The sequence below is a fragment of the Anarhichas minor genome, unplaced genomic scaffold (assembly GCF_050575085.1).
Source record: "Anarhichas minor isolate MPS153535 unplaced genomic scaffold, ASM5057508v1 ptg000069l, whole genome shotgun sequence".
Taxonomy (NCBI): Eukaryota; Metazoa; Chordata; class Actinopteri; order Perciformes; family Anarhichadidae; genus Anarhichas; species Anarhichas minor.
Window position 1 is genome coordinate 13645 of NW_027466515.1, and position 23059 is coordinate 36703.

Here is a 23059-nt window from a genome sequence, read left to right on the forward strand (position 1 = left end):
TATAATAAAAGCACTGCTTCTGCCTCATACTAATGAGGGATTTTTTTTAGCAAAAGTCATATGAAAGGATGCACGGACACACTATCATTAACTTAACAGGATAAAACCATTGCATACCTTCAGACAGCCGGTACAACGGACCTTTTTAACAGCAGACATTTTGATTCATTTTAGCAGCAACAGGTGAAACAAATTTCATTAGCGATGACTCGGTTCCATTAAGTGTCCCAGTTATTCATTCTCGGGTCGGAGGTTCCCCAGTTCAATATCCTCTTAATTGGACTGATTAAGGAGACCTATCAAAGAGTTTTATGTTTCCAGCATTGCTTTTTTTCGACAGGTCAAGTGTTAAATGTATGTAATGAAATTAGCCATCTACAGCTTATTGAATTAATTTAGCTCACAGGATCATAGCAGATCCACTACATCTTGTACGACCTGAATATATACGTTTATCTTCAGGGCGAAGGCTGAAAGAGGCCCCGCATCCAGCTGCTTAACAAGCTTCAAACACATGGTATGAACTCTGCACTTCTACTTGCAACTGATGTCCTTTATCGATTTTCCAAATTATTGTTTTTTTACGATGCTCATGTTTTATGTTGTATTATTTGCCGTCATCTATGGTTGTTGACGATCTCTTGATATTCTGTTATGCTCTTTGTGCAAAGCAAATTCACAATATCCTTCATCCATTAATTTATAGCCTACTGAGGAACTTGAAACCTAAGCGTCTATCCCCCTCTGATGAAGATAGCCCTTACTAATCTCTTACAAGGACCCTGGGAACATACGAACGACCCCCATGCAAGTGAGCCAGCACTCACAACAAGCTACCAACCGTCATTAGCGTTATTAATTACACCTGCGCTTTTCCTGCAATGAGCTGACAATATGTCGGCTGTGAAAAAGGGTCAATTAGCAAGCTGTAGCTGTAGGAGTGACTAGCTAGCGTTGCAAATGAACTAGCTAAGTGACAACCTCATATGAGCTAGTCTTTAGCTGATGCTAATGTGACGTTTCAGAGATCTAAAGGACGACATACATGAATCTTTCAAGTGTTTTTTTTGTTTAATTTTTTATAACTAGCAACATTGCATATCAGCTGAAGACGATAATGTTCTTTAAGTAACTCAGGAACAATTTATGCACTATGTACAGAAAGCTACATGACATTTTTGTCCCCTCCACAGCAAGCTAATAATTCGCTATGGTATTACCAAACAGCTGCCCACTTACACATCCAGACATGTAGCTACAGTGTCATTCATTTGATGAATAGTTAGTTATATGTTCAAAATTCACACTCTTTTTGTGGTCTCCACCAATTCCTGGCTCTTTAGATGCTAGTTGATCCACTTTCATCACCAGTTAGCCAGTTGCTAACTTTGCCTGCTGATTGGTGCGGGGCATGTAGTGTACAATGGGTTTGTCAGACATTCAAATATCAGACTCAGAAGGGGGAAGAGAGATGATTAAAAGAGTGAAAGGCGTTTGACGTCTGGACGTACGAGTAGGCGATGCTGAAGCCGGTCAGGTTGTAGGCAGCGTCGCTGAAGAAGTGGAGCAGTGCGTAGCCGGACGTCGTCACTACCTCCGGGACCGTCTCATTGCCCCTCGTCTCTGGTACTACTAGACCACTGAGAAAGAGACAGAAAGAGAATGAGACTACGAAAGATAGACAGTAACCCTAATCCCCCCAAAAAAAGAAGTAATAATGTTAAAAGCATTTTGAAATGCTGCTTTATTTTATGCACTCTGATCTAAAAGCACCACTGGATAGCTATAAGATAAAAAAAAAAGATTCCATTTGAGCAATTGCAGGCCCCACTAAAACTATGACAGTGATTAGCATTAAAGTAAAACACCATTGCAGTGCAGTCATATTTAGTTTTTATCTGTTTGATGAGGTTTTACAGTTGGGGGTTGGTGGTTTTGTTTTGTGCTCCGCTTGTCTCTTTTAATAAATGCAATGCACCGCGAATGCACTCGTCCAAAATGAATCCGACTCAAAGCCTCCTCCCTGCGGCGCCCATAGCCTTCTTTCCCCAACATAAGTATGTACCCATCTATAATAAACAATGTAAGCTTAGTTATTGTTGTTAATTATGCTACGCAAGCCTAGGCTTTGTATATTCAAATGCCAGATAATCTTTCCTTGGTTGGAATAGGTCAAATTAGCTCCTTCATATCCTGGAAGCAACTGAACTCTCAACAGGAGATAAGCTTCAATTGAGCAGCGTAGAAAGCGGGAGGTTGTTAAATTATTGTGGCATTGCTGTTTTTTAATGAATTCTTGTCGAATGAAAGAGCACCACCCACATGCTTGTAGATTGTCCTTTAGGGGGGAAAAAAATTGAATATATGCAATAAAGCTCCAGAAACAAGTGGTTTTCAGGGCTGATGTGAGTAATTGCAGTATTTTCTTTCTATTATTGCTGCATTGTGGTACAATGGTAATTATGAGGCCCTTTGTTTGCCTAAATGTGGAGTCATTTGACTGCATAAGGGAAAATTGTCGGAGTTATTGAAGCTGTGCCAAAGGCTACCTGAGCTATTTCCATATCCCCCCCCCCCCCCCCCCCTCCCCTCTCACAGCTTCCTCCTACTCAGAATGGCGAGCGCTCACCTGAAGACAGCAATCAAAGGGCCGTAAATGGAGTCTCCATCATAGACGTACATGTGGTCCCAGCTGCACTCTGTGGCGAAGTGATTGAAGCGCAGCCTGAGTACTGCATTAGGACTGGGAGGCAGGGAGCGAGAGGAGACAGAACACAGTACAGATGGGTACGATAAAAAATACATTTGATGAATAAAGATTACCTATATGCTTCATTTCATGCTCGCCTGTGATCACAAATTGACACACAGTGCCTCAGAAAAAGCATTTTTGCTATGATGAAGTCATCGTGGTTTCTTAACACAAGTCTCCGAGATGCTGCAAAAGGTGTGTTTCCATGTGCACTATTATCCCAATTATGCTCTTTTTTTGGTGTATATTCTGGTTTCATAACCCCCTCCAATAAATCGCCATCTTTAAAAAAAGATAATGGATGGTTTCAGAACTCTGAAATAAGCTCTTGTTCCAGTTTTGGGACACCTGTATATGCTAAAAGTGTTTATTGTACCTGCCTCGGTATTCTCAAAACCGGGATATTAATGTCCATGTAAATATAATAAGTGTTCAAACAAGCAATATGCAGATATTTTGCTATTCTGGACGTGGAACTGAAAGTGGAAAGGGACGCACAAGAGGGAATGCTGCAAGGATGTATCCTCTTGGACACATGCATGTGCTCAGTAAATGTTATGTCGATAGTTTAAAATATATAAATATAATATTTAAACGTCCCTTTAATTTGTGTCTATACAGTATATAGGCGTACCTAATAGTTTGAACAAAGGCCTATAAAGCTCTGTGAGACTAAAGCTGTGAAAACCACCAGAAGCAACTCTCGAGTGCAAACTAAGCAAGCAAACTAGGAGTAAATGGGAGCGACAAAATTAGTACAAGTGGATCCAGTTGCACAAGAACAAAGACACGGTTGTTCTAGCCAAAGAGTGCATTCACTTATCAGTGAGATATAGTAGATGGAAGGGAGTGAAGTGTTATTATTGATACGTGAAATAGAGACAAAAGAACATGCAGGTATGGAACAATGCATTTTTGAAAGCAATAGATGTAATTTCAGTGGAGCTTTTGACCTGCTGGTGGTGCAAAAAGTGAGAGATTTCATTCATCCTCAGTGGGCCGTAGATATCTGGAGTTCGTGGCATTCAATCCATATTTCAAATTTGAGTTTTAGGATTTTAGACTATATGCATGAAATGGACTTGATTTAGCTAAAAATGTCATCTTTTCAAATATTTTACAGAGCCTGAACCTTCCTTTAATATTTTCCATCGAGATAATGAACATCTGCAGCCAAATCTGACATCCCGGAGTATACAGAGATTATAACGCAATGTATTCTTTCCAGATGTTTTGTTACAGGTGTCATTCAGTTAGTGACTCTTAAATGATGTCACATGTCATGACAGGTGTCAACAACAGCAGAATAAAATGTACACAGCATTGCATAGCAGTAAATGAGCACAAAGCTATGGACCACAATACATACGAAGACAAACTGCTTCAATTTATACAGTAAAAAAGCTCTCTTTATCGGAAGCCCTTCAGCCAGATACAAAGAAATATCAGTTTATCACAAAGTAAGATAAATGATGACAGAGGAGGGAAACACACAGTGATACTTACTATCCTTCTATTAGCCAGGTGCATTTGGTCTTATACTTATAGTTTACTGGTCCATCTGTGAGGATGCCTGACAGGTCTGTTAACCTACAGGAAACATACAGGTGGGTGGGGGGGGGGGGGAGAAAAGACAGAGGTTTAGTCTGATATTCAGTGATAATAATAATAATAAACTAAAAGAAATCTGCTTCAAACTGAGCAATTGCAGTTTTGTTGACCTGCTTCTGCCCTTGAAATACAGCCAGCAATTTAAACAGCTCCTTCTCAAAATGTTGTCTTGTGACCCCCCCTCGAGAACAAAGAGATGCATTCTTACATCAGGGAAGCCCTGGAGCAGCTTGTGAACCTTAACTGCGGGGCAATGAAACACTGTTCCTTGTTTGTTCCAAAAAAAAAAATCATCGGAAAAACCCTCCAACATGAACAACATCTAAATCAATTCAAATTAGGCAATTATGAATTGAATAGTCATAGAAAATAAAATTGGCTTACCACACGATAAAACATCGTAAAACATCGTAAAACTGACATCGTTTTTTCGAAAAACAACTTTGAATGAATTAAATCACAGCTGCTGCGACAGTACAAAGGTGCATCAGCTCGATCGAACACGACGTTCATATCGAGCCGTTTCAATGATTTTCTGCTCCCTTTCTGGCATATTCAATATTCCTCATGTACTTATATCAAATACCGATTGCGAGATCTCCTTTAGAGATGATAGATGATGCTAATTGGACGTCTAATTAAGCATCTGCATAGAGGATCAACAGAGTGAATGGTGGGTCCCTGATACACTATTTAAGCGTGTGTCAGTGAGTTTTTCTCTTTCTCCTGGCTTTTAATCAATTATAATAAAATAAATCGGATTTGTGGTTTTAGGGAAAGAGATAGTAAAAGCACTATTTCTTGCCAAACAAAGCCAGGCGAGCTGCATCCGGCATTTATGCTAAGCTAAGTCAACTTTTTCCCGGCTCTCAACCCACAAAACATATAACAACTCTGCAAGACAATGAAGAGAAGCATTTCCCAAAATGCCGAGCGACTTTAATCATTGTTAACACGTTTATTATGTTGCACCACCTGAAATTCACCTGCTCATCTTATTAAAATCCTCCTCTACAGGAAGTTGTACCACAGCATCATGCCCTGCTATACTGTTTCATCAGCAGCTGAAAGAGATCGTTACACCTGCCACATCATCTGCATCCTGCACTCCGGCTAAGTAGATTTTCTTGCCCTTGCTGCTGCGTAACATAAGACTCACCAGCTCGGCCAAATGGAGAACCGTCTCATTCATGCATCGCAGACACGCAGCATACAGTAGTGCAGCCGTCCCTACATTATTCAACCTTAAGCTAAAGTGGGTTATTTTCTCTTTTAGTTTGATAAAAATAGAGCTCACGTGTGGCCTCCCCTTTAATGCTTCCTTATGCTGAAACCAACTCCGTGCTGCAGATATAAATCACTATACTATATTAGTATTATGCATGAATACTGTAAATGTTCTCAGCCAGCGGGGATGCATGTCAGACTGAGCCTTGAATGAAGGAAACACTGGTGGCAGAATAACAATTTCCCTCTGAGTGGATAAAACATGACGTCGCACTCGTGTCAAGGTAATGCAGTGCATGTCACTGTTGCCATGGCGACCCCAACATGACATATTCATATGGCAATTGTAATAATCACATTGTTGGCTCGAGTGTATGCGTGTGTGTGTGTGTGTGTGTGTGTGTGTGTGTGTGTGTGTGTGTGGGTTGAACACCGGTCACACCTGTCAGTCAAAGTAATCCCATTCTGTTGCTGCATAGAAGGAAAAGGTGAAAATGGAAAGAGACACACACACACACACATACACACACACCACGTCAGCATCATGGGAACTGAAGACATCGCAGCATGCCTCGGTTTGTTACTGTGTGTGTGTGTGTGTGTGTGTGTGTGTGTGTGTGTGTGTCTCACTGTGGCCGCACTGGCACGCTGCCAGATCAGACAGGCAGCGAGAAAAACAGGGAGTGAAACTAATTCTTATTGTGTCTTCTGGGTAAGACGGCGTGTAATGAGATTTTTTTTATTTAAACCCGACAATGCGCTTAACAGAGTTGAAGCAAGCTAAACCCAGTTACAATAAAGCACTTAATAAGATTAAATACATCATATCAATAGATCAAATTAGATGAAATGATAATAAAATGAAGCAAACAGAGTGAGCTTAATCTATTTTAGCTGTGAAAGAAAGTGAGCGGAAACTAAAATGTAAAATGTGGTAGTTCAACTTTGGCCTAAGACGTTTCTGGATACTGAATGGTTATCGTTGCATCCTCTGCCCTCTCGATCCTCGCCGCTGCTGCCCACATCGGTGGCTCGCCAGCCGCTGGTGAACGTCACAAACAGGGATGATGGTAGGAACTGCCCGCTGTCTGAAAATATCTAAACAGCACCGCATTCCTGCATGAACTCAGTCTTTCTACGAGAGATCATAGGAGAGAGAGTAACTGACATCTGACCGGCCCTGTCTGACTCTGGCTCGGATAGTACTATAATTGGATCACTCTTTGAGAATGGACCTTAAAGGAAGCAAAGCAGAAACACACACCATCATCATCATCATGATAAACATCATCATCATCAGTCGGTACGAGATTAAGAGCGCGTCGGGGCCAAATGTGCTGCCGCTCTGCAACGAGAAAGAACGAGGGAGAGCAAACAGATTGCAGCGCAGCCGGACACAGCCACAGCAAATGCTAGAATCCTGCCAATAAAACACACACACACACAGAGAGAGAGAGAGAGAGAGAGAGAGAGAGAGAGAGAGAGAGAGAGAGAGAGAGAGAGAGAGAGAGAGAGAGAGAGAGAGAGAGAGAGAGAGAGAGAGAGAGAGAGAGAGAGAGAGAGAGAGAGAGAGAGAGAGAGAGAGAGAGAGAGAGAGAGAGAGAGAGAGAGAGAGAGAGAGAGAGAGAGAGAGAGAGAGAGAGAGAGAGAGAGAGAGAGAGAGAGAACGAACACATATGAACACACTCACTGACACGTGAGGTTGGAAAGAGGTTAAAAAAAGGAGTGCTAAAGAAAAGGGCAGGCTCAGGCCCTTTTGTTTTGTCTCCTCTTCGGAGCCATCTCTCATCCTCCCTCACTTCTTCCTGTTCTCTCCATCTCTCCTATCTCTCCCTGATGATCACAGTTTGATCCTCTGGCTCTAATCCCAGATTAGAAGACAGAATATTCCAGTCATGTTGCTGTTGTGCCCGACTCAAATGATGATGTTATTGATGACGACGACGGAAGCTATGTATTTTATCTCAATGGTTTCTTGCCGAAGACGATGCATGAATACTGTGGGGTGTATGATATATTGTCTTTTGTCCAGTCTAGTTACTGCAGTAGTGTTTTTAACGCTTACATTTCTCAAGATGAAGACCACATCTCACTTCCCATTTAAGATTTAAACATAAAAAGATAATAGAATGCATAGTTCTTAACGAAAGCAAAACAAAATGAACAAAGAATAAAGTCATTAAGTATCGCATGTGTGCACTTCCTTTAACATTTAATGCCATACACTGTTCACAGGAAAACCAAAGATGGCAAGTTTGAAGAGTAAAAATTCAAAATTGCATTCACTGTACATTATGTGATAAATGATTCTCAAATGATCTCTGTAGAGGTGACTTCCTATATTTAAGAGGTATAAAATGCTTCATCTCAACAAAAATGGGTCTGGCATTGGTTGGTGCGATGGCTCATTATTCCAAAAGCCCATTTGTCAGACGGCCCGTTAAAACCAACGGCCATTTTTCCAAGGACCCATTACACTGAAAGTACACATTGTCCCTGCAACAAACAAAAGCACATTCTGGCTCATTAGTACACAGAAGGACGGAGGAGGCCTGACCCGCCCTACTCTTGCTTCCGATTGGCTTACCCTGATATTCTTACCCTCACCCGGACCAATCTCACTTCTCATGACTAAACCTAACCAACCCAATCAACGAAGGCAGCGAGTTCTAGACAATTGCAGGCAGAGTAGGGCGGGTCATGCCTTCGCCATATTGGGGGGAAAATATCGCTTTCATTGTTAATAATAATTAGCCACGTGCTTCTGTTTTTCGCATGCATAGTGTGTATTTTTGGAGCAAGGGGTGTTTATTTTCGGGGTAACGGACTATCGGACAAAAGGGCTTTTGGTCCAATGGGGCACTTTTCAGACTATTGGTGTTTTGGAATAATGGGTCATCAGAACAATGGCAAATATATTAGTCAAAGTGACAGCTAGAAAGTCGCCAATGAGTGATGTTGTACAGTATGTAGATTGTACATTCTATATACAACGAAACAAAAATATGTTTCTGCAATTTACAAATGCTTGAACCAAGCTACCGTAGATTATTATTAGGATCAATCTATCTGTTTTTTTATTCCCACCTGTCCCTCAGGTGGGAATGGAGAGGGATGGAGCCTGTCACATCTCACATGGTGACACAGTGAGAGACAGTCCATTACAGAGCCGACACATACGGACAGATTCACACTCAAATTCATTCAAATTGGCAACTGCAGTATAAGATGTCTTTGTCCTGTGGGAGGAGGCTGGAAGCCTGCACAGACATGTGGAGAACATGAAGGAAGGCTCCAGTCAGCTGGATAATTCAGACCCAAACGCTCTGTGCTTTGAGACAACAGTGCGAATTGCTGAGTCCGTTTCTAAGATTATGTTTTGATTACTTTTTGTCCTGTTTATTACAAGAATAATTAATGTTTGTTGTAATTAAAAACATCCAAAATACTTATCCAATAAGTGGTTAATAATCAGAGTAATGAGTAAAATACTTGATCGTTATTTCTCATTATCTCTTAGCAAACACTCAGGCCAGTCCTTACAATTAAAGTTTCAAGCTTAAGGAATAGAGTCGGGACAAAGCCGTGGTGTGGCTCTGCTCACGCATTTCTTGGTTAAGTAAAAAACTGGCCTATGAAAACATGCGAAAGGTAGAACCCATTCATAGTTAATGAGGAGCTGACTGGAGTGGCCTCCGACAGCCCCAACAAACCATCACTTCAAAAACGCCTCTTCCATTAATCCTCCCCAAAAAAAGCCTGACATAGAAGAAGACACGCATACTTTATGAGCACACTTGCAGACATGAGACCAACACACACACACACACACACTTGCAGCCAGCTGAGGTTACAAATGATGACCAGAGACAACAGACAGTCTAGGAGTTCACAGCATGAGGCTGAAGTCTCATCTTTTACAGATTCCACAGGACTAAAATCAGGGTCTATGCACTCACACACACACACACACACTCACACACACACACACACACACACACAGGCGAAAAGCATGAGAGGGTGATGGCGGCAGAGGAAGCATGAAGGCGGAGACAGATGAGGAAGAAGAGACCGAGAGAGCGGAGAGATAAAACGGAGACAGGGACGAGGGGATGAGGTGTAGAGGAAGAGAGTCCGGCACCCTTTGAAATATTCATCTGCTCCGGGTGAATAATTGATGGCGTACAGAAGACAGATGCATGAGGGATAGACAGACAAATGGATGGAAAGAGAGCACGAGAGAGAGAGAGAGAGAGAGAGAGAGACCCATGTCTTCAGGTAATGAAGGTACAAATCTCCTGTTCCGTTTTCTCTGTCACCGCCTTCAGAGGTCGACCATAAACGCTAACCCAACACATATTTTACCGCCCAGCTCTGTCACACACAATAGTCATGGAACACAAACATCTTCTTTGTCATAAACATCGGACACTTACGAAGACAATAAGTTCTCTCAGGACATGTGTTGGCGATATCTGCATCCGGCTTCTAGATTTCCAGCTATTACACCATTTCATCTTCAGATATTAACGGTGTTGCCTTAATAACATCATAATTAATATTTCTTTGCTTTGCTTTGCAAGCAAGAAGTACAAAGCTGCAAACATTAATAAAACATTGTAGAAAAATAGAATTAAAGAATCAAACACTCATATCATTAAATATGAATGCTCACAAATGGATGGGGGGGGACTACAGTAAGATGACCAATGAGTGATTAGTCAGGTGGTACTTTGTTATTCACAGAAGCCAGAACATCAATTTGTCACATGGTTGAGTCAACGTCAATGTCAATTAATTGGCCGGACACAATGGAGGAATGTTTTGATTAGCACTTTGTTTAGCGGCCCCCCAGAGTCCCTGGATTTCATGCTATTTCACTGATGAACACTTGTGGCAGGGACCAAGAAACCAGCAATAGACTAGCAGGAGGCGGACGAACACTGCTAGCTTTAGTGAGCACAGTTGTAAACAATGCGAGTTTTAAATATATATTCAAAGAAATCTACATTAAATACATATTTTATGAGGACGGAAATGAGTTCCAACTACAGCTCCCAGGAGCCTTTGCCAAAGGCTGGACTTCTATTCTAGAGTGTCACACTGCAGCTACGCAGCTGCATCAGCAGATTTTAAACTTAATGCGCTTTAATGGCAACATGAAATCTAATTACGCTGGAATTAGCTTTTAAGGAGTAACAGCAGAGATGTGACCAGACAGTGTGACGTTACGCCCCGACTGTCTCCCTCTCCGACTGAACTACACAACCAAAGTTAAGTAGACTGTCCAGTCCCCTAAAATAAAATACAAACAAGAAAATTAAGTTTGGAGTTAAACTGACAGGTCGGTGTGTTTTACAGGAGGCATGAACAAAAAAAAGCCTTGTTGTATTGATTTTCTCTCTACAACAAGACAGACATTCAGTAACCACTGGACTGCACAACAGCGTGGTGACGCATTTATGCATGAGAGACACAAAATCGAAAAACGGCCACAACCACCCATACAAAGGCTTCCAGTGACGGCGTGGAGTCAGCTGAGAGCGACATCCCCGCCAGTAACAACAAGATGTAACTAAATGTTACTGTTTGTAACTAAACAACAACTTCTAACCCCTAACCCAAATCGACTGTGAGGAACTTCAGACTCTTTTTATTCCCTGAACGCCGTCGTCGTACGGTCAGCTTAACCCCTCTCACTACACTGCATCAGGAATCAGAGTGTTAAAGGAGGGAGAGTTGTTCAGAAGTGACATCACTTTGCAACAATGCCCTCCCTCATGTGAAAAGACACACACGTTTGAAAAACGAAGAAAAAAAAAAAATCATAAAAATTCACAGGCTTGAAAGTCCTCCAAGAATAATACCACTCCCTGCCTATACAGTCTTAGATGACCATATTTAGAAAACACAGCTCAAGGCAATGACTCATTCCAATGAACCGTAAAATTCACAACTATGCACAACACACTGGCCAGTCAAGCCCCTCCCCTGCATTCAAATCTAGACTCTAAACTCGCCGGCACTGATCGTTTCATCTGACTTCAAAGAGTTTTCTTTTCTCTGTGCTTTGTTAACTCCACCAGGAGAACCACGCGATGCCTCCCGCGTGTGCGTAAGTGAGTGAGTGAGTGTGCACCCCTTAGTCCGTCCACACGCATTCCAAATCAAGTGTCACGGCAGGTCGTGAAACCGTCACGAAATGCAATCTATTGGTTTTGTGTTAATGGACAGAAATTGTCATTCGTGACAAAAATAACGTCGATTAGGATCCTATTTCCGTGGTGGACACACAAATTGAACACATCCACTTGGCTATGCAACGGTCAGACCAAGCGGCGTAGTATTGAATATAAAAGAAGACCACTCATGGTGGGCAGGAGGGGAGGTGGATGAGTCCAACAAACACAGGACTTTTAACCACGAGACTGGTGTTCAACATCGCGATGTGGTTTGTTGCCTAAACCTAACGTTTGTTTTGTTACTTAAACCTAACTGTGGTTATTTTAAACCCAAACATGATGGGTTTATTTCTGAACTGGTTTTGTTGCCTAAAGCAAACTATCGATTTTTAACGTAATGCCGTTCCAAGCAGAACCAATAGATTGCATTGCTCACTGCCGTGAGACTGTTGCGCATTCTGCTGGATCTTGTCGGCCAGTATTGGCTGCATGCTCAAGGACCTCTCGTGGTTGTGGAGACTCTCACTTTCTCAAAGCAATTTTTTTGTTTGAATCCATCCGCTGAAGCACTTTAATGTGCCCAATTAAAGACGCCATTTTCACCAGTTAGCCTTCACATTCTACATCAAAGAGCAGCTGAACAAGCTACAAACTGTGTCCAGATCATGAGACTTACTGTAAACCTATTCAATAAAGCAAAATAAAACATGTACAAACTTTATGATGAAAGGTTTTGCCCTGTTCAGCTGAGACACAGGCCTCTCCTGTTTGATTGCGAATTAATAGCTTATTTGAATTCTGTACATGTATTAAGTTTGCTGAAAGTGGAGGAAAGTTACACCCTGCCACAGTGGGATTTGAATTAAAGTTCATGTTTCTGAGGTGGCACCAGCTCAGTGAAAAAAGTTCAGAGAAGCCCCACCTGTACCTAGCAGATACTAATGCAAATAGACATCCTAGTTCATTTTTGTGAGTTGTAGAGAGACACGTAACTGATTATGTTAAATAGGCATTATGATATTGTCTGATATTGAACGCAGACCTCTGAATTGATTTGAAATTGGACCGTGGCAGAATTTGATGATGATATTGTTATGTTTGCTCTGTTCATCTGAGACACAGGCCTCTCCCGTTAAATTGGGAATTAATAAAAAAGGTGCCAATTTGAATTCTGTGCATGTATTTAGTTTGCTTCAGCAGCTGTGAATATCAAAGTGGAAGAAAGCTACACCCTGCCACAGTGGGATGTGAACTAAAGTTCATTTTTATGAGGTAACACCAGTGGAAAAAAAAAAGTGCAGAGCAGCCCCGCCTAACTCAGATTGCATTAGATGTATCCGCTAACATTTTAAAACCTCTCAGACATTTTCAATGTTCAATCAAATGTCCTTTGCTGCCTCCTGGTATCAAACCAGACTGCGTCATCACAACATACATCCCACAAACAAAGCTGCAAAGCAGACCTTCATGAGGTACAATCTGACATTAACAATGTGATGGTCACTAAACGGGCCCGTGCTAGCTGCTCTGTGATGCTAACACACCTCAAATATGTTCGAACGAATCATAATTTTGACCTGACGAAGGAACTCAAGGAATGGAAGGCAATGGTCGTAGAGACATTTGACTCAAAACCAAAAATATCAACCAAATGGTGCTCGAAAGAAGAAGTCAGAGGATGACTATAGTCGTTGGGTTGATGCATCCTCTGTGGACAATGAATGTCTGCAAACAATTCTGTGCCAATTGGAACAGTAAATGATGAAATATTTTACTGCTGACGTGGCTAAAATACATTCAAAAGTCATTGAAAGTGAGCAGTAAAAAATATTTTCATTGTATGTCATTCAGGGTTTTGCAGAACATTCCGGCTGGTGACAGAGTTTGAACAGGTGCGTACAGGTGCGTCACTGTTCTGTGACAAACGTCAACTTTTCATAAATAAAATAGCCCTGTTTTCATGTTCGTGATGAACTTATTTTACACATATTCAATCCAGTTAAATGTTCAATCACTTACTGTAATAAATATAAACAATGGTCGATGTTTTTCCAGCATGGCGGCGGTTGTATCATATGTGTTTCTGTTACTTTCTGTAAGCATCATGCTGCGGTATTCACTCACTCACTGTCTGATGCCATCTTGCTTTGACCTTTCTAGGCTTATACAACGTCCTTAAAAAAGTCCATTATTGTCTGCCCAGACAAATGGAGTTCTGGAGGTTAGTTATTTTTAGTAATATGCGTTATTATAAATGTCAGAGCATTTTCTACTGGAAAGAAGATGTATACCCTCTACTGTGAAACTGAATTTGTGTGTAAGGTTACATATCATCATTTAATGGTCTAAGCATATTACCTCATGCCTGGCACACAATGATTAGGACACCGAGGCAGATTGAATTTCCAACATTTGCTCAAATAATTCACTGTATTTTGTTAGTTTTTACAAATCTCTAGCTCTCATTCCCGGAGGGAACAGATTAAAAATGCTCTCCACAATAACCTCTGAGCTCCATATATCGACTCTGCCCTGCCACAGCTGCCTTTTACAAGACTCCAGCGCACATTATATCACGTGCACCGGCGCTGGTATTATCTTGCCACTGGCGGTGCATTCAGCTTCCAATTTCCACAGCATTTAGGTTTGTATTGAGTTCAAACAGTCGCCTGATAAAACGGTAAGTGATATTATCGGTGGCATCTCTTGAACGCGGTGCAAAACTCTCGCAGTGGGTGAAATACGCAGAAGATAGCAGCAGAACTACATGAAGCCGGTGATGGATAACCAGACAACCCAGAGACGACGGCTGCATTGTTCACACCGACGAGCACGCACACACACACACACACACAGACACACGCACACACACACACACACACACACACACACACACACAAGGTGCAAAGGCCAAGAGTTAAGATTGAGAGATATGTGTGTGTATGTGTGTGTGTGCGCGTCAGGGGATAGCAGAAAGTGGAGATGAATGGCCAACAATTGAATAACCTTGACCTTCTCTGCACATATCCTTTATTAAAAATCAAGAAAAGCCCTTCTACTGGGAATAACGAGAGCAGGGAGTGAGCGTGTGTGAGTGTGTGAGTGTTCATGATTGATGTTACTAGGTCTCTATCACCTACGGTATAGTCATGGTCCAATGGCTTTCACACAGGAGCATCATTCATCGCCAGCCCCCCCCAATATCTATCTATCTATCTATCTATCTATCTCTCTCTCTCTCACACACACACACACACACACACACACACACTTCATAGGGATCCTCAAATAAGGTCAAAGCAACACTAATAGGAACATGGCCCGTTTAAATAGAACAGAGTCAACTGAAGAAGAGAGGAGAGTAAGTAGAAGTAAAGAAAGAGAAAAGGGGTAAAAGTAGAGAAGAAAAAAGGGGGAGAGGAGGAAGAGGAAATAAAGGAAAAGAAGAGAAGAAAAGGAAGATAGATAGATAGATAGATAGATAGATAGATAGATAGAGAGATAGATACTTTATTCATCCCCAGGGGGAAATGCTGAAGAAGGAAAGAGAATAAAAAAGGAGGGAAGAAAAGGTTCCCATACAACAAAACACTCCGAGGCGTTTTTCCTCCAGGATTATGTTTGTTTTTGACGTTTCACAAATACGTTTCTGATCATAGAAACCGTGGAAGCCCATGCATGGAGGAGGTCGGGGTGAAAGCCACCCAGGAGACTGCTGTTCGTGTCCCGTGTGAAACCAAAAATTAATGTTGACAAGGTTTTCATTTGTGTTCATAATTTAAATAACGTAACAATCATACTTATTTGAAGCCAAGCCGAGTAGCTTTGTTGTGTTTTTGTTACAACTTAGAATCTTAACCGCGTGTTTACAACTGCGGCCGTAATCTGGGAGAAGATTGAGACGCAGACGGTTGCGTTGCATGGGAATGTAATTATGTAGCAGACAGAGATGAAAGGAGGCGAAACGAGAAAAAGACAAGGAAGAAAGAAAAGAGGAAAGAAAAGCAGACAAGTGAAACAAAGAGAAAGAAGAGGAAAGGAGTAAAGAGAGGAGAAGAAAATGATTGAATAGAAAAGGAGAGAAGAAAAGAGGAATGAAAAGATGAATGGAGAAGAAGAAGGGAAGACATAACACACACACATCCTCCTCCACTATCACACACACACTGCATATCGATGGGAACACATGAGGTGACTTTGCTTTAACTATCTGCCTCTGAGGGATATGAAAGTCATATTCTTTCTCTCATGTTTGAGCAAACAGAGCCACGTGTTCCTCGGGTTCCTCAGCAGAACCTCATCAGTCCTCAGGCTTTAACCTGAGAACACAGGTCTCCTTAATGACTCTCTACACTCGAAAGGTTAATAGACTTTGTGAGTCAGTCTATAAGCCGCTGCCCAGAGGTCCGGTACCTTGAGAAAACCCCAGAAATGTAATAGATAGGGGGGACATTCACATAGATATAGATTACAATGGCCCTCAGAGATTATATCACAAGTTTTTAATTTAACTATGAGCACGATTCATTATCTTTAGGCAATTTAGGTCATGAGTTTAGCTGCCTAAAGTTGACCATATGCTTGATTTGGGTCAATAGGGAGCACTGGTGCTTCTTATTTGTGCACACACAAGTACCTGTATCTGTACCTCCTCCTAGTCAATGTAAGTCTCTGAAGAAGTCCCTGTTGAAATGGACTCAGAATGCCAAAAGAATTAAACTCTCCATCAACTGATAAAAGTTCAAATCAGCTGAATTCAGGTGCTGCCGTTTCTTTGAGGAGAAGACATCAGTAATTATGATGGAGGCAAAGGAGGAAGTCAGGTGATGTGCAAACCAACAGTTGAGTCAGATAAGCCAACACCTCATTTGGAGGTCAAAATGAAAGGTGGGCGTAACCATAATGTTGCTAATAATCCCTCCATTGCACTTGAAAACAATGGGTGCACACTACTACGGTAAGTACGGCATTCCATGTGTGGTCAGATGAAGCAGCGAGCCTTCGCTTTATCGTCCAAAGAAGTTCAGCAAACCCAGGAGTTTTGTCTACAACCCATAGATTCTAAATCCAATCCTTAAGAGGTAAGGTTGGCATATCTGCTTCCGATAACATGACATTATAGACATTTTCATTCAGGAACTCTGGTCCTTGAGATATATTTGCTACCCAGATGATGGAATGATGTCTGGTTCAGGGACCCCGTCGCAGAGACAGGCCTCCATTGAGGAAATACAGCCTGTAGTTCAGCAGAGCTCTGCTGTCTGACAAATGACATGTTTTGCAGCATCTGACTCAGGACTTTTAATTGTACTTCTTTTTCCCTTTCTGGTATTACTACTTTTATGGATCAGAATACTCTTTCCACCACCGAGTCCTGCACATGGAAATGTGCATCAATCCTGCTGACATAAGCCCAATGAAAATAAAATACGTTTGTTTTGATGTGACGAATGACAGGAAGAATTTGTCAGCCAGCTGTACAGTATTAATCAGTCAAAGAGCAATCTATTCCCCTGATAGGCGCCGAAAAAAAAACCTTTCAGAAAGTTGTGTTCAGTTTTTTGTAGCAGAAACGCATGAATCCTCGGCTGGTCTTTGAACCCGAGTCGATGAAGTCAACACGGGCGTTATTTTTCACTTGGAGTAGAAGCCATTCCGTCTTCTGCGTCCTGACGCAGCTCGACAGCACATTTATCACCGCAGACGCGCGTGTGTGCAGAAATAGAGCCTCTATTACAGTCTGACAACGGGCCGCTGTATTATTACAGAGTTTGTACCCGGCCCTGCCAGGCCGCAGGCTGATTATACACTGTGTCCTACAGCCGGCAGAGGGGTGTGTGTGTGCGTGTGTGTGTGTGTGTGCCCCTATGGTGAGCCCCATCACATGTGGTCTGCATTAAAACACTATTGTGTGTTACGGGGCTGCAAAGCGTTGCCATGCTGACTGAAATCACTATCCCATGTTGTCGGCCTCTTGGCCATATTATGGGATGGCTTCCTGTACTGTGTAAGTACACACACACACACACACACACACACACACACACACACACACACACACACACACACACACACACACACACACACACAAGTCCTTACACCACACCCAATGTGAGCTTGCTAAGCCCTGAATACACCCCAGCACATGCCTCTTACGTCAAAGCTGCCACAATAACACGTTCAACCATAAAGAACGGCAATAAAGGAGAGAGGAAATAAAGAGCCGGCAAATGGAAATGATCATTATGGTATATACGGGGGTTATATGGGGGTTGAACGAAGATGCCTTACAGACGAGGTACTGAGAAGATGCGCTGTCACGTGATGACGTAGCTTCCATGAAGTGTGCTACAGTTTTGTGTGGCATATTGAGATACACTCATCAACATCAGAAAAAGGAAGCGTGGGGATTGGATAAAGTGCTTCACCCCCAAATACCACAGAGGAAAGGAGCACCTCTGGCTGAAGTCCGGTGCCAGAAAAATGCAATGGATGAAATAAGACTTCAGGCCAACCCAGCTATGGGAGGTCGGTGACTGTGCCCACAACTTTACAGAGACCTGGCTCCATCCTGACATCCGAGATCAAGCTGCACTTAAACAAGCGGACTGCAGGAAATAGGGCAGGACTCCGGTGGGACAAGAGGCGGTGGCCTTAGTTTGTTTGGTGCTCAGACACAGTCAAAGTTGATGGACAATGTTTCCCTGGTTTTGAGTTTTTACTATGCCGGCCATATTATCTGCCCAGAGAATGCACCAGTGTTTCTATTGCTGCTCTTTACACTCCTTCTGGTGCAATTTCTCAAACCAAATGTGCAGCCATGTATGAGGTAGAGGATAATGAAGAGCATTACTGAAAGCATCACTCATCCCACAAAGCAGCCAAACAGGATGCTACCACAATCACAGCTTTCATTTTCTAACTTGGCATTTGTGCCATGCTTTGTTTATGTTTACCCACGGGCCAGTACAGTGGGAGAGAGGAGTTACATAACCCCACAAACTGGGCTGCCCCTCCATTCGGGGAATTGGTACCCTCCTAACTGTCCCCTGCCAATGCTGGAATGCCACTGGACATGCCTTGTGGAGGCTATTTGAGGTCTAAGTTCAATTTAGTTGGAAGTTTCAATAGAAAACAAATGACCCTGAGACTTTTCCTGTGCTATTCCTTTTTCATCTTTTTTATCACAATTAGCTCCTTTTTAATTATTTTTCTATTGTATAATCTTTTTATTTTTAGTTATTATAAATCACTTTAGACAAAAAGAAAGAAAATTTGCCAGATAAAATGCATGCAACCTAATGTAATGTTCTTGACTGCTCGAGTGTATATTAATTATCATGTGCAGCTAATTAGCATATACGCGTCTGATGGAAGATTATCTTTTGCCTTGCAACATCAAAATACGTGTGGTCGTGATCAGCGCTACCAGGGGAACACATGTTCGGCTCCTTCTGCTTTGTCTTCTCGGATTTGTAAAGATTTGGGTTAATTACAGCCACCTTCTGTATAGCCTTTAAAGCCATATGCAGATCTACATCTAGCTTGAGAAAACTAAGACGAATCTATAAAATGCCAGAGATGTGGGGCTAAGAGGGTGTATGAAATCTGCCAAGCAGAATAACAGCCTCAGGTGATACCGAGCACAGCGGCAACGAACAGGAAGCTCTGACCGCGCCACCTGGCAGAAAGTGACGGGACACGACAAAATGACTGCGCACCTTCAGGAGCAGTATGTGCAATGAATGTAAGTACCAGATAAATGTGGAACTGTTTATGACTTTCTATCACATATTCTTCTCAGACACTCCCTCTCTATCTCACACTATCTCTATAACACACCTTGCCAAGTCTGAGAATCACGTCGGAGGCAAAACTAGCATTACAGCCTCATATTTGTATACCTCCGCCAACCAGTCAAGGTGCAGTTTACATCCATCTTCGTTCCGACACATTCTCACTCCTCGTGAAATACCACAGCTTCGTCAGTGGCCCTGCGCTTCAAACTATGTAGGTACACCTCTTATGTGCCTTTATTGGACAGAGGACAGGTTTTGAAATAGGGGGAGATAAAGAGATAAAGAGAGAGGGTTATGATGTGCAACAAAAGGTCCAGAGGCCGGAAACAAACCTCGGACGTCGCGGTTCATGGCATGCTGTGCTGCGCTGTACCCACTCGGCTACCAAGGCGCTCCATGATTTCTTGAGTTGGGGCCAAAAACGTGTTTTCACAGCGACCTTGACGTCTGACCACCAATTTCTAAATCAGCTCATCCTTGAATCCAAATGGACGTTTGCGCCAGATGTGATTAAATTCACGAAAGGCGTTCCTGAAATACCGCCTTCGCGAGAACGGGACGTATACGTGAGGTCACAGTGATCTTTCGCGTTTGTGCCAAATTTGAAGGCATTCACTCGAGGCGTTCCTGACCGCGGGATGGACTGTGCTGGCGCTGTCTGCTAAAATGATCTCCGGTTTACCGTCTGCCTGAGTCCCATGTGAGTGCAGCATGAGAGCTACAAGAGAACATGGGCAAACAACCAGACATGAACACAAATAATCCAGGAACAGCACTCGCTGCAAACACACCTGCCCACCACGTGTTTGATACAGACACAAAAACACACACACATACGAACACAAAGAAATCCACAGGCACACGGCGAAGCAGAGCCAGAGCATGCTTCAGTGATGAAATCATTTGTGAGAAAACTGGGTGGACCATAGGAAAGGCAAGTGTGTGTGTGTGTGTGTGTGTGTGTGTGTGTGTGTGTGTGTGTGTGTGTGTGTGTGTGTGCATGCATCCATTGGGATGGATGAAGAGACGAGAAGAGGAAGAGTGAAAGAAACGGAGAGGAGAGGAGGGTCTGAACCCAAAGAGATGCTCCCTGCCAAGAAAATAACTCCGGCTTCAGCAGAGATCCAGAGGATCATCCACACACAGTCAGCAATCAAAACCTGACCACACACACACACTCACACAAGGACTGTAAAGCTGCACATGTGTTTCTGTGGTTGCTGCTGAGAAACTCACAGTTTGGTTAAAGCTCAAGGACGGACAGAAGCACGCGCACACACAAAACCTCGCTTTGTGTTTTGCAAACTCAATACTTTCTGTTTTTTCTTGCCACAATAAAAGCCTTCAAAACAAACTTGTGTTGTTGTGTAGTAGAGTCTCAGGTGACAGACACTGGCAGTAACTTGTTGGATTCGCAGATGAAAAGCTATTTCCCAATACTTGACTTTTCATTAATTGATTTTCAAAAAGGGAGACCTGATTGGAAAGGGACCCAGTAGGACGGAGTTAAAAAATAGTCCAGATGGTAATCAGGCCAAATGTAGAGACACTAACAAGAGAACAAAAACACTCGCAGCTGTATGATGCTCCACTTAAACAGAAGCAACATGTAGCTTTTCCTGCACTTCACAATTCACACTCTCGGTCTGCCTCAAAAAAACAGTTTTCTTCTGCGATGATGATGATGATGATGATGATGATGATGAGCCACATGAGTCTGATTTGACAGTCTGCTTGGATCCACTCAGGTCTTGTAAATATTGCCACACAGACCAGAGACCCTCTGCCGTTACAGTTGGACACTACCCGAAACTAAATCAACGTATCCTCATACTAAAGACCGGGGTTTGGGTTAAAATAACGGCGAACGTGACGTCACTGAAGTACGGCAGTTACGTGACGAATAAATCAGCGTTGGCTTCTCGTTTCACACGGGGCACGTGTGGATTTGTTTTGTTTGTATTGTATGTATGTTTGCATTGGTCCTCTCTTGGCAGTGTTTTTTTTTTGTGGTGCCATATTCATATATTCTTAAGGCATCAACAAAATCAATTCAAATCTTATACAGAAAATGAAGAAAAGGAAACCCGATTTTCAGCCAGATCTCTTGTATCACTAAAGTAATATTGATGACTTTATTAAAAAGCCAGACTAATGAGCCATATTTAATCCTCTGTTTTACTCCAATGGACGATATCTTACATCAACACTTGTGTCTAATGATCCAGTGATGGAGGGACACTACACTTTACCACAGACACTAATCTGATTACTGTACAACTAGCAAAGGAGGTGAATGGTGAGTGTGTCTTACAGACTGTGCTCGGACGGCCAAATGACTATTGATCCACTGAGGCGGTGCGGGCCATGACTGAGAGGTTGTGGCATCATCATCATGAGACAGAGATTTAATGTACAGGCTCGATGTTTTTCTTAATGACTGCCTGGAACAATTGGGGATGTTTTTCTCCGTAGTTTTATTTTGTATAAACCAGAGTTTAGTTTAGTGGTTGAGTGTTGCAAACATTTAACAAAATGCTCTATTCAAATAATGAAGCTTGATGAGCTGCACCAACTTTTTTTTTATGTTGGATACTATTGGTTGATTGGACCCTCTCTTGAAGGCCTTGGCCCAGAGCAAGTTGTCTCAAAAACGATTTGCTAGATTTCTGCTGAATGTGTTAAATTCATTGTCCCCAGAGGATGATTCCTAATCGGTATTCTCTTGACCTTTAGCGCTACCCTGGGTCACAACCTCTCATTTGTGACCAAGTAGTATCAAAACTTACTTAAAACATCCATAATCCACGGAGTATTGAACTTAGATTGACCTGTTTCTGGAAATATCATTTATATTTGTGTTTTGGAAACGCATCGCAAAATAATCCAAGCAGCAGAGAAGTAAGGATGGTGTTTGGCTGCAGTGACTCCACAGTCACATGACATTTGGTATGAATAGTCATGGTCCCCGGAGGACTGACCCCATTCATTTTGTTGATCCCATGCAATCTAGCACAATATCGCAATAACAACTGATGGATTTTGAGAGTAATCCTTTAGGAAGCTTTTGGGGTTAAGTGTCTGTTATCCGGCCATTTTGATTAAGACTCTAATGAAGGAGAGATTTGGAGTTTTGTTGCAGTTAACTTTAATGCACTGAAAACTTACTGTGAAAAGGATCAAAAGTTTTAAGACGAAAACATGGACAACTCCCAGATCGGATAACACTGTGGTAGCAACCTGTCAATCACAAGCTAGCCCCGCCCTAAAGCATACCCTGCTCTATGGTCTATTTGACTCTAAATTATCCATTATTTACTAAATGAACATCATGCTGTATTGAAGAAGACTTGAAACTATAGAGATTGAGACCATAAACTCACGTTTACAATGTTTACAGAGGTAATAAATCAGGTGAGAAGTAGAGTCATTTTCTCATAGACTTCTATACAATCGGACGTCTTTTTGAAACCAGAAGAGTCGCCCCC

The 23059-nt window shown here is 42.2% G+C and overlaps 1 protein-coding gene across 1 annotated transcript in view; it reads right to left on the reverse strand.

The window, feature by feature from the left end:
- Positions 1-23059, reverse strand: part of LOC142934555 (attractin-like protein 1) — a gene marked incomplete at its 3' end in the record, with an annotated part of 46255 nt that overhangs the window by 13472 nt on the left and 9724 nt on the right. Inside the window, exons 2-4 of the mRNA XM_076078952.1 lie at positions 4259-4342; positions 2630-2743; positions 1512-1640 (exon numbers count right to left, since the gene is read on the reverse strand). Coding sequence (XP_075935067.1) covers positions 1512-1640; positions 2630-2743; positions 4259-4342 — 327 coding nt within the window. The remainder of the gene's footprint in view (positions 1-1511; positions 1641-2629; positions 2744-4258; positions 4343-23059) is intronic.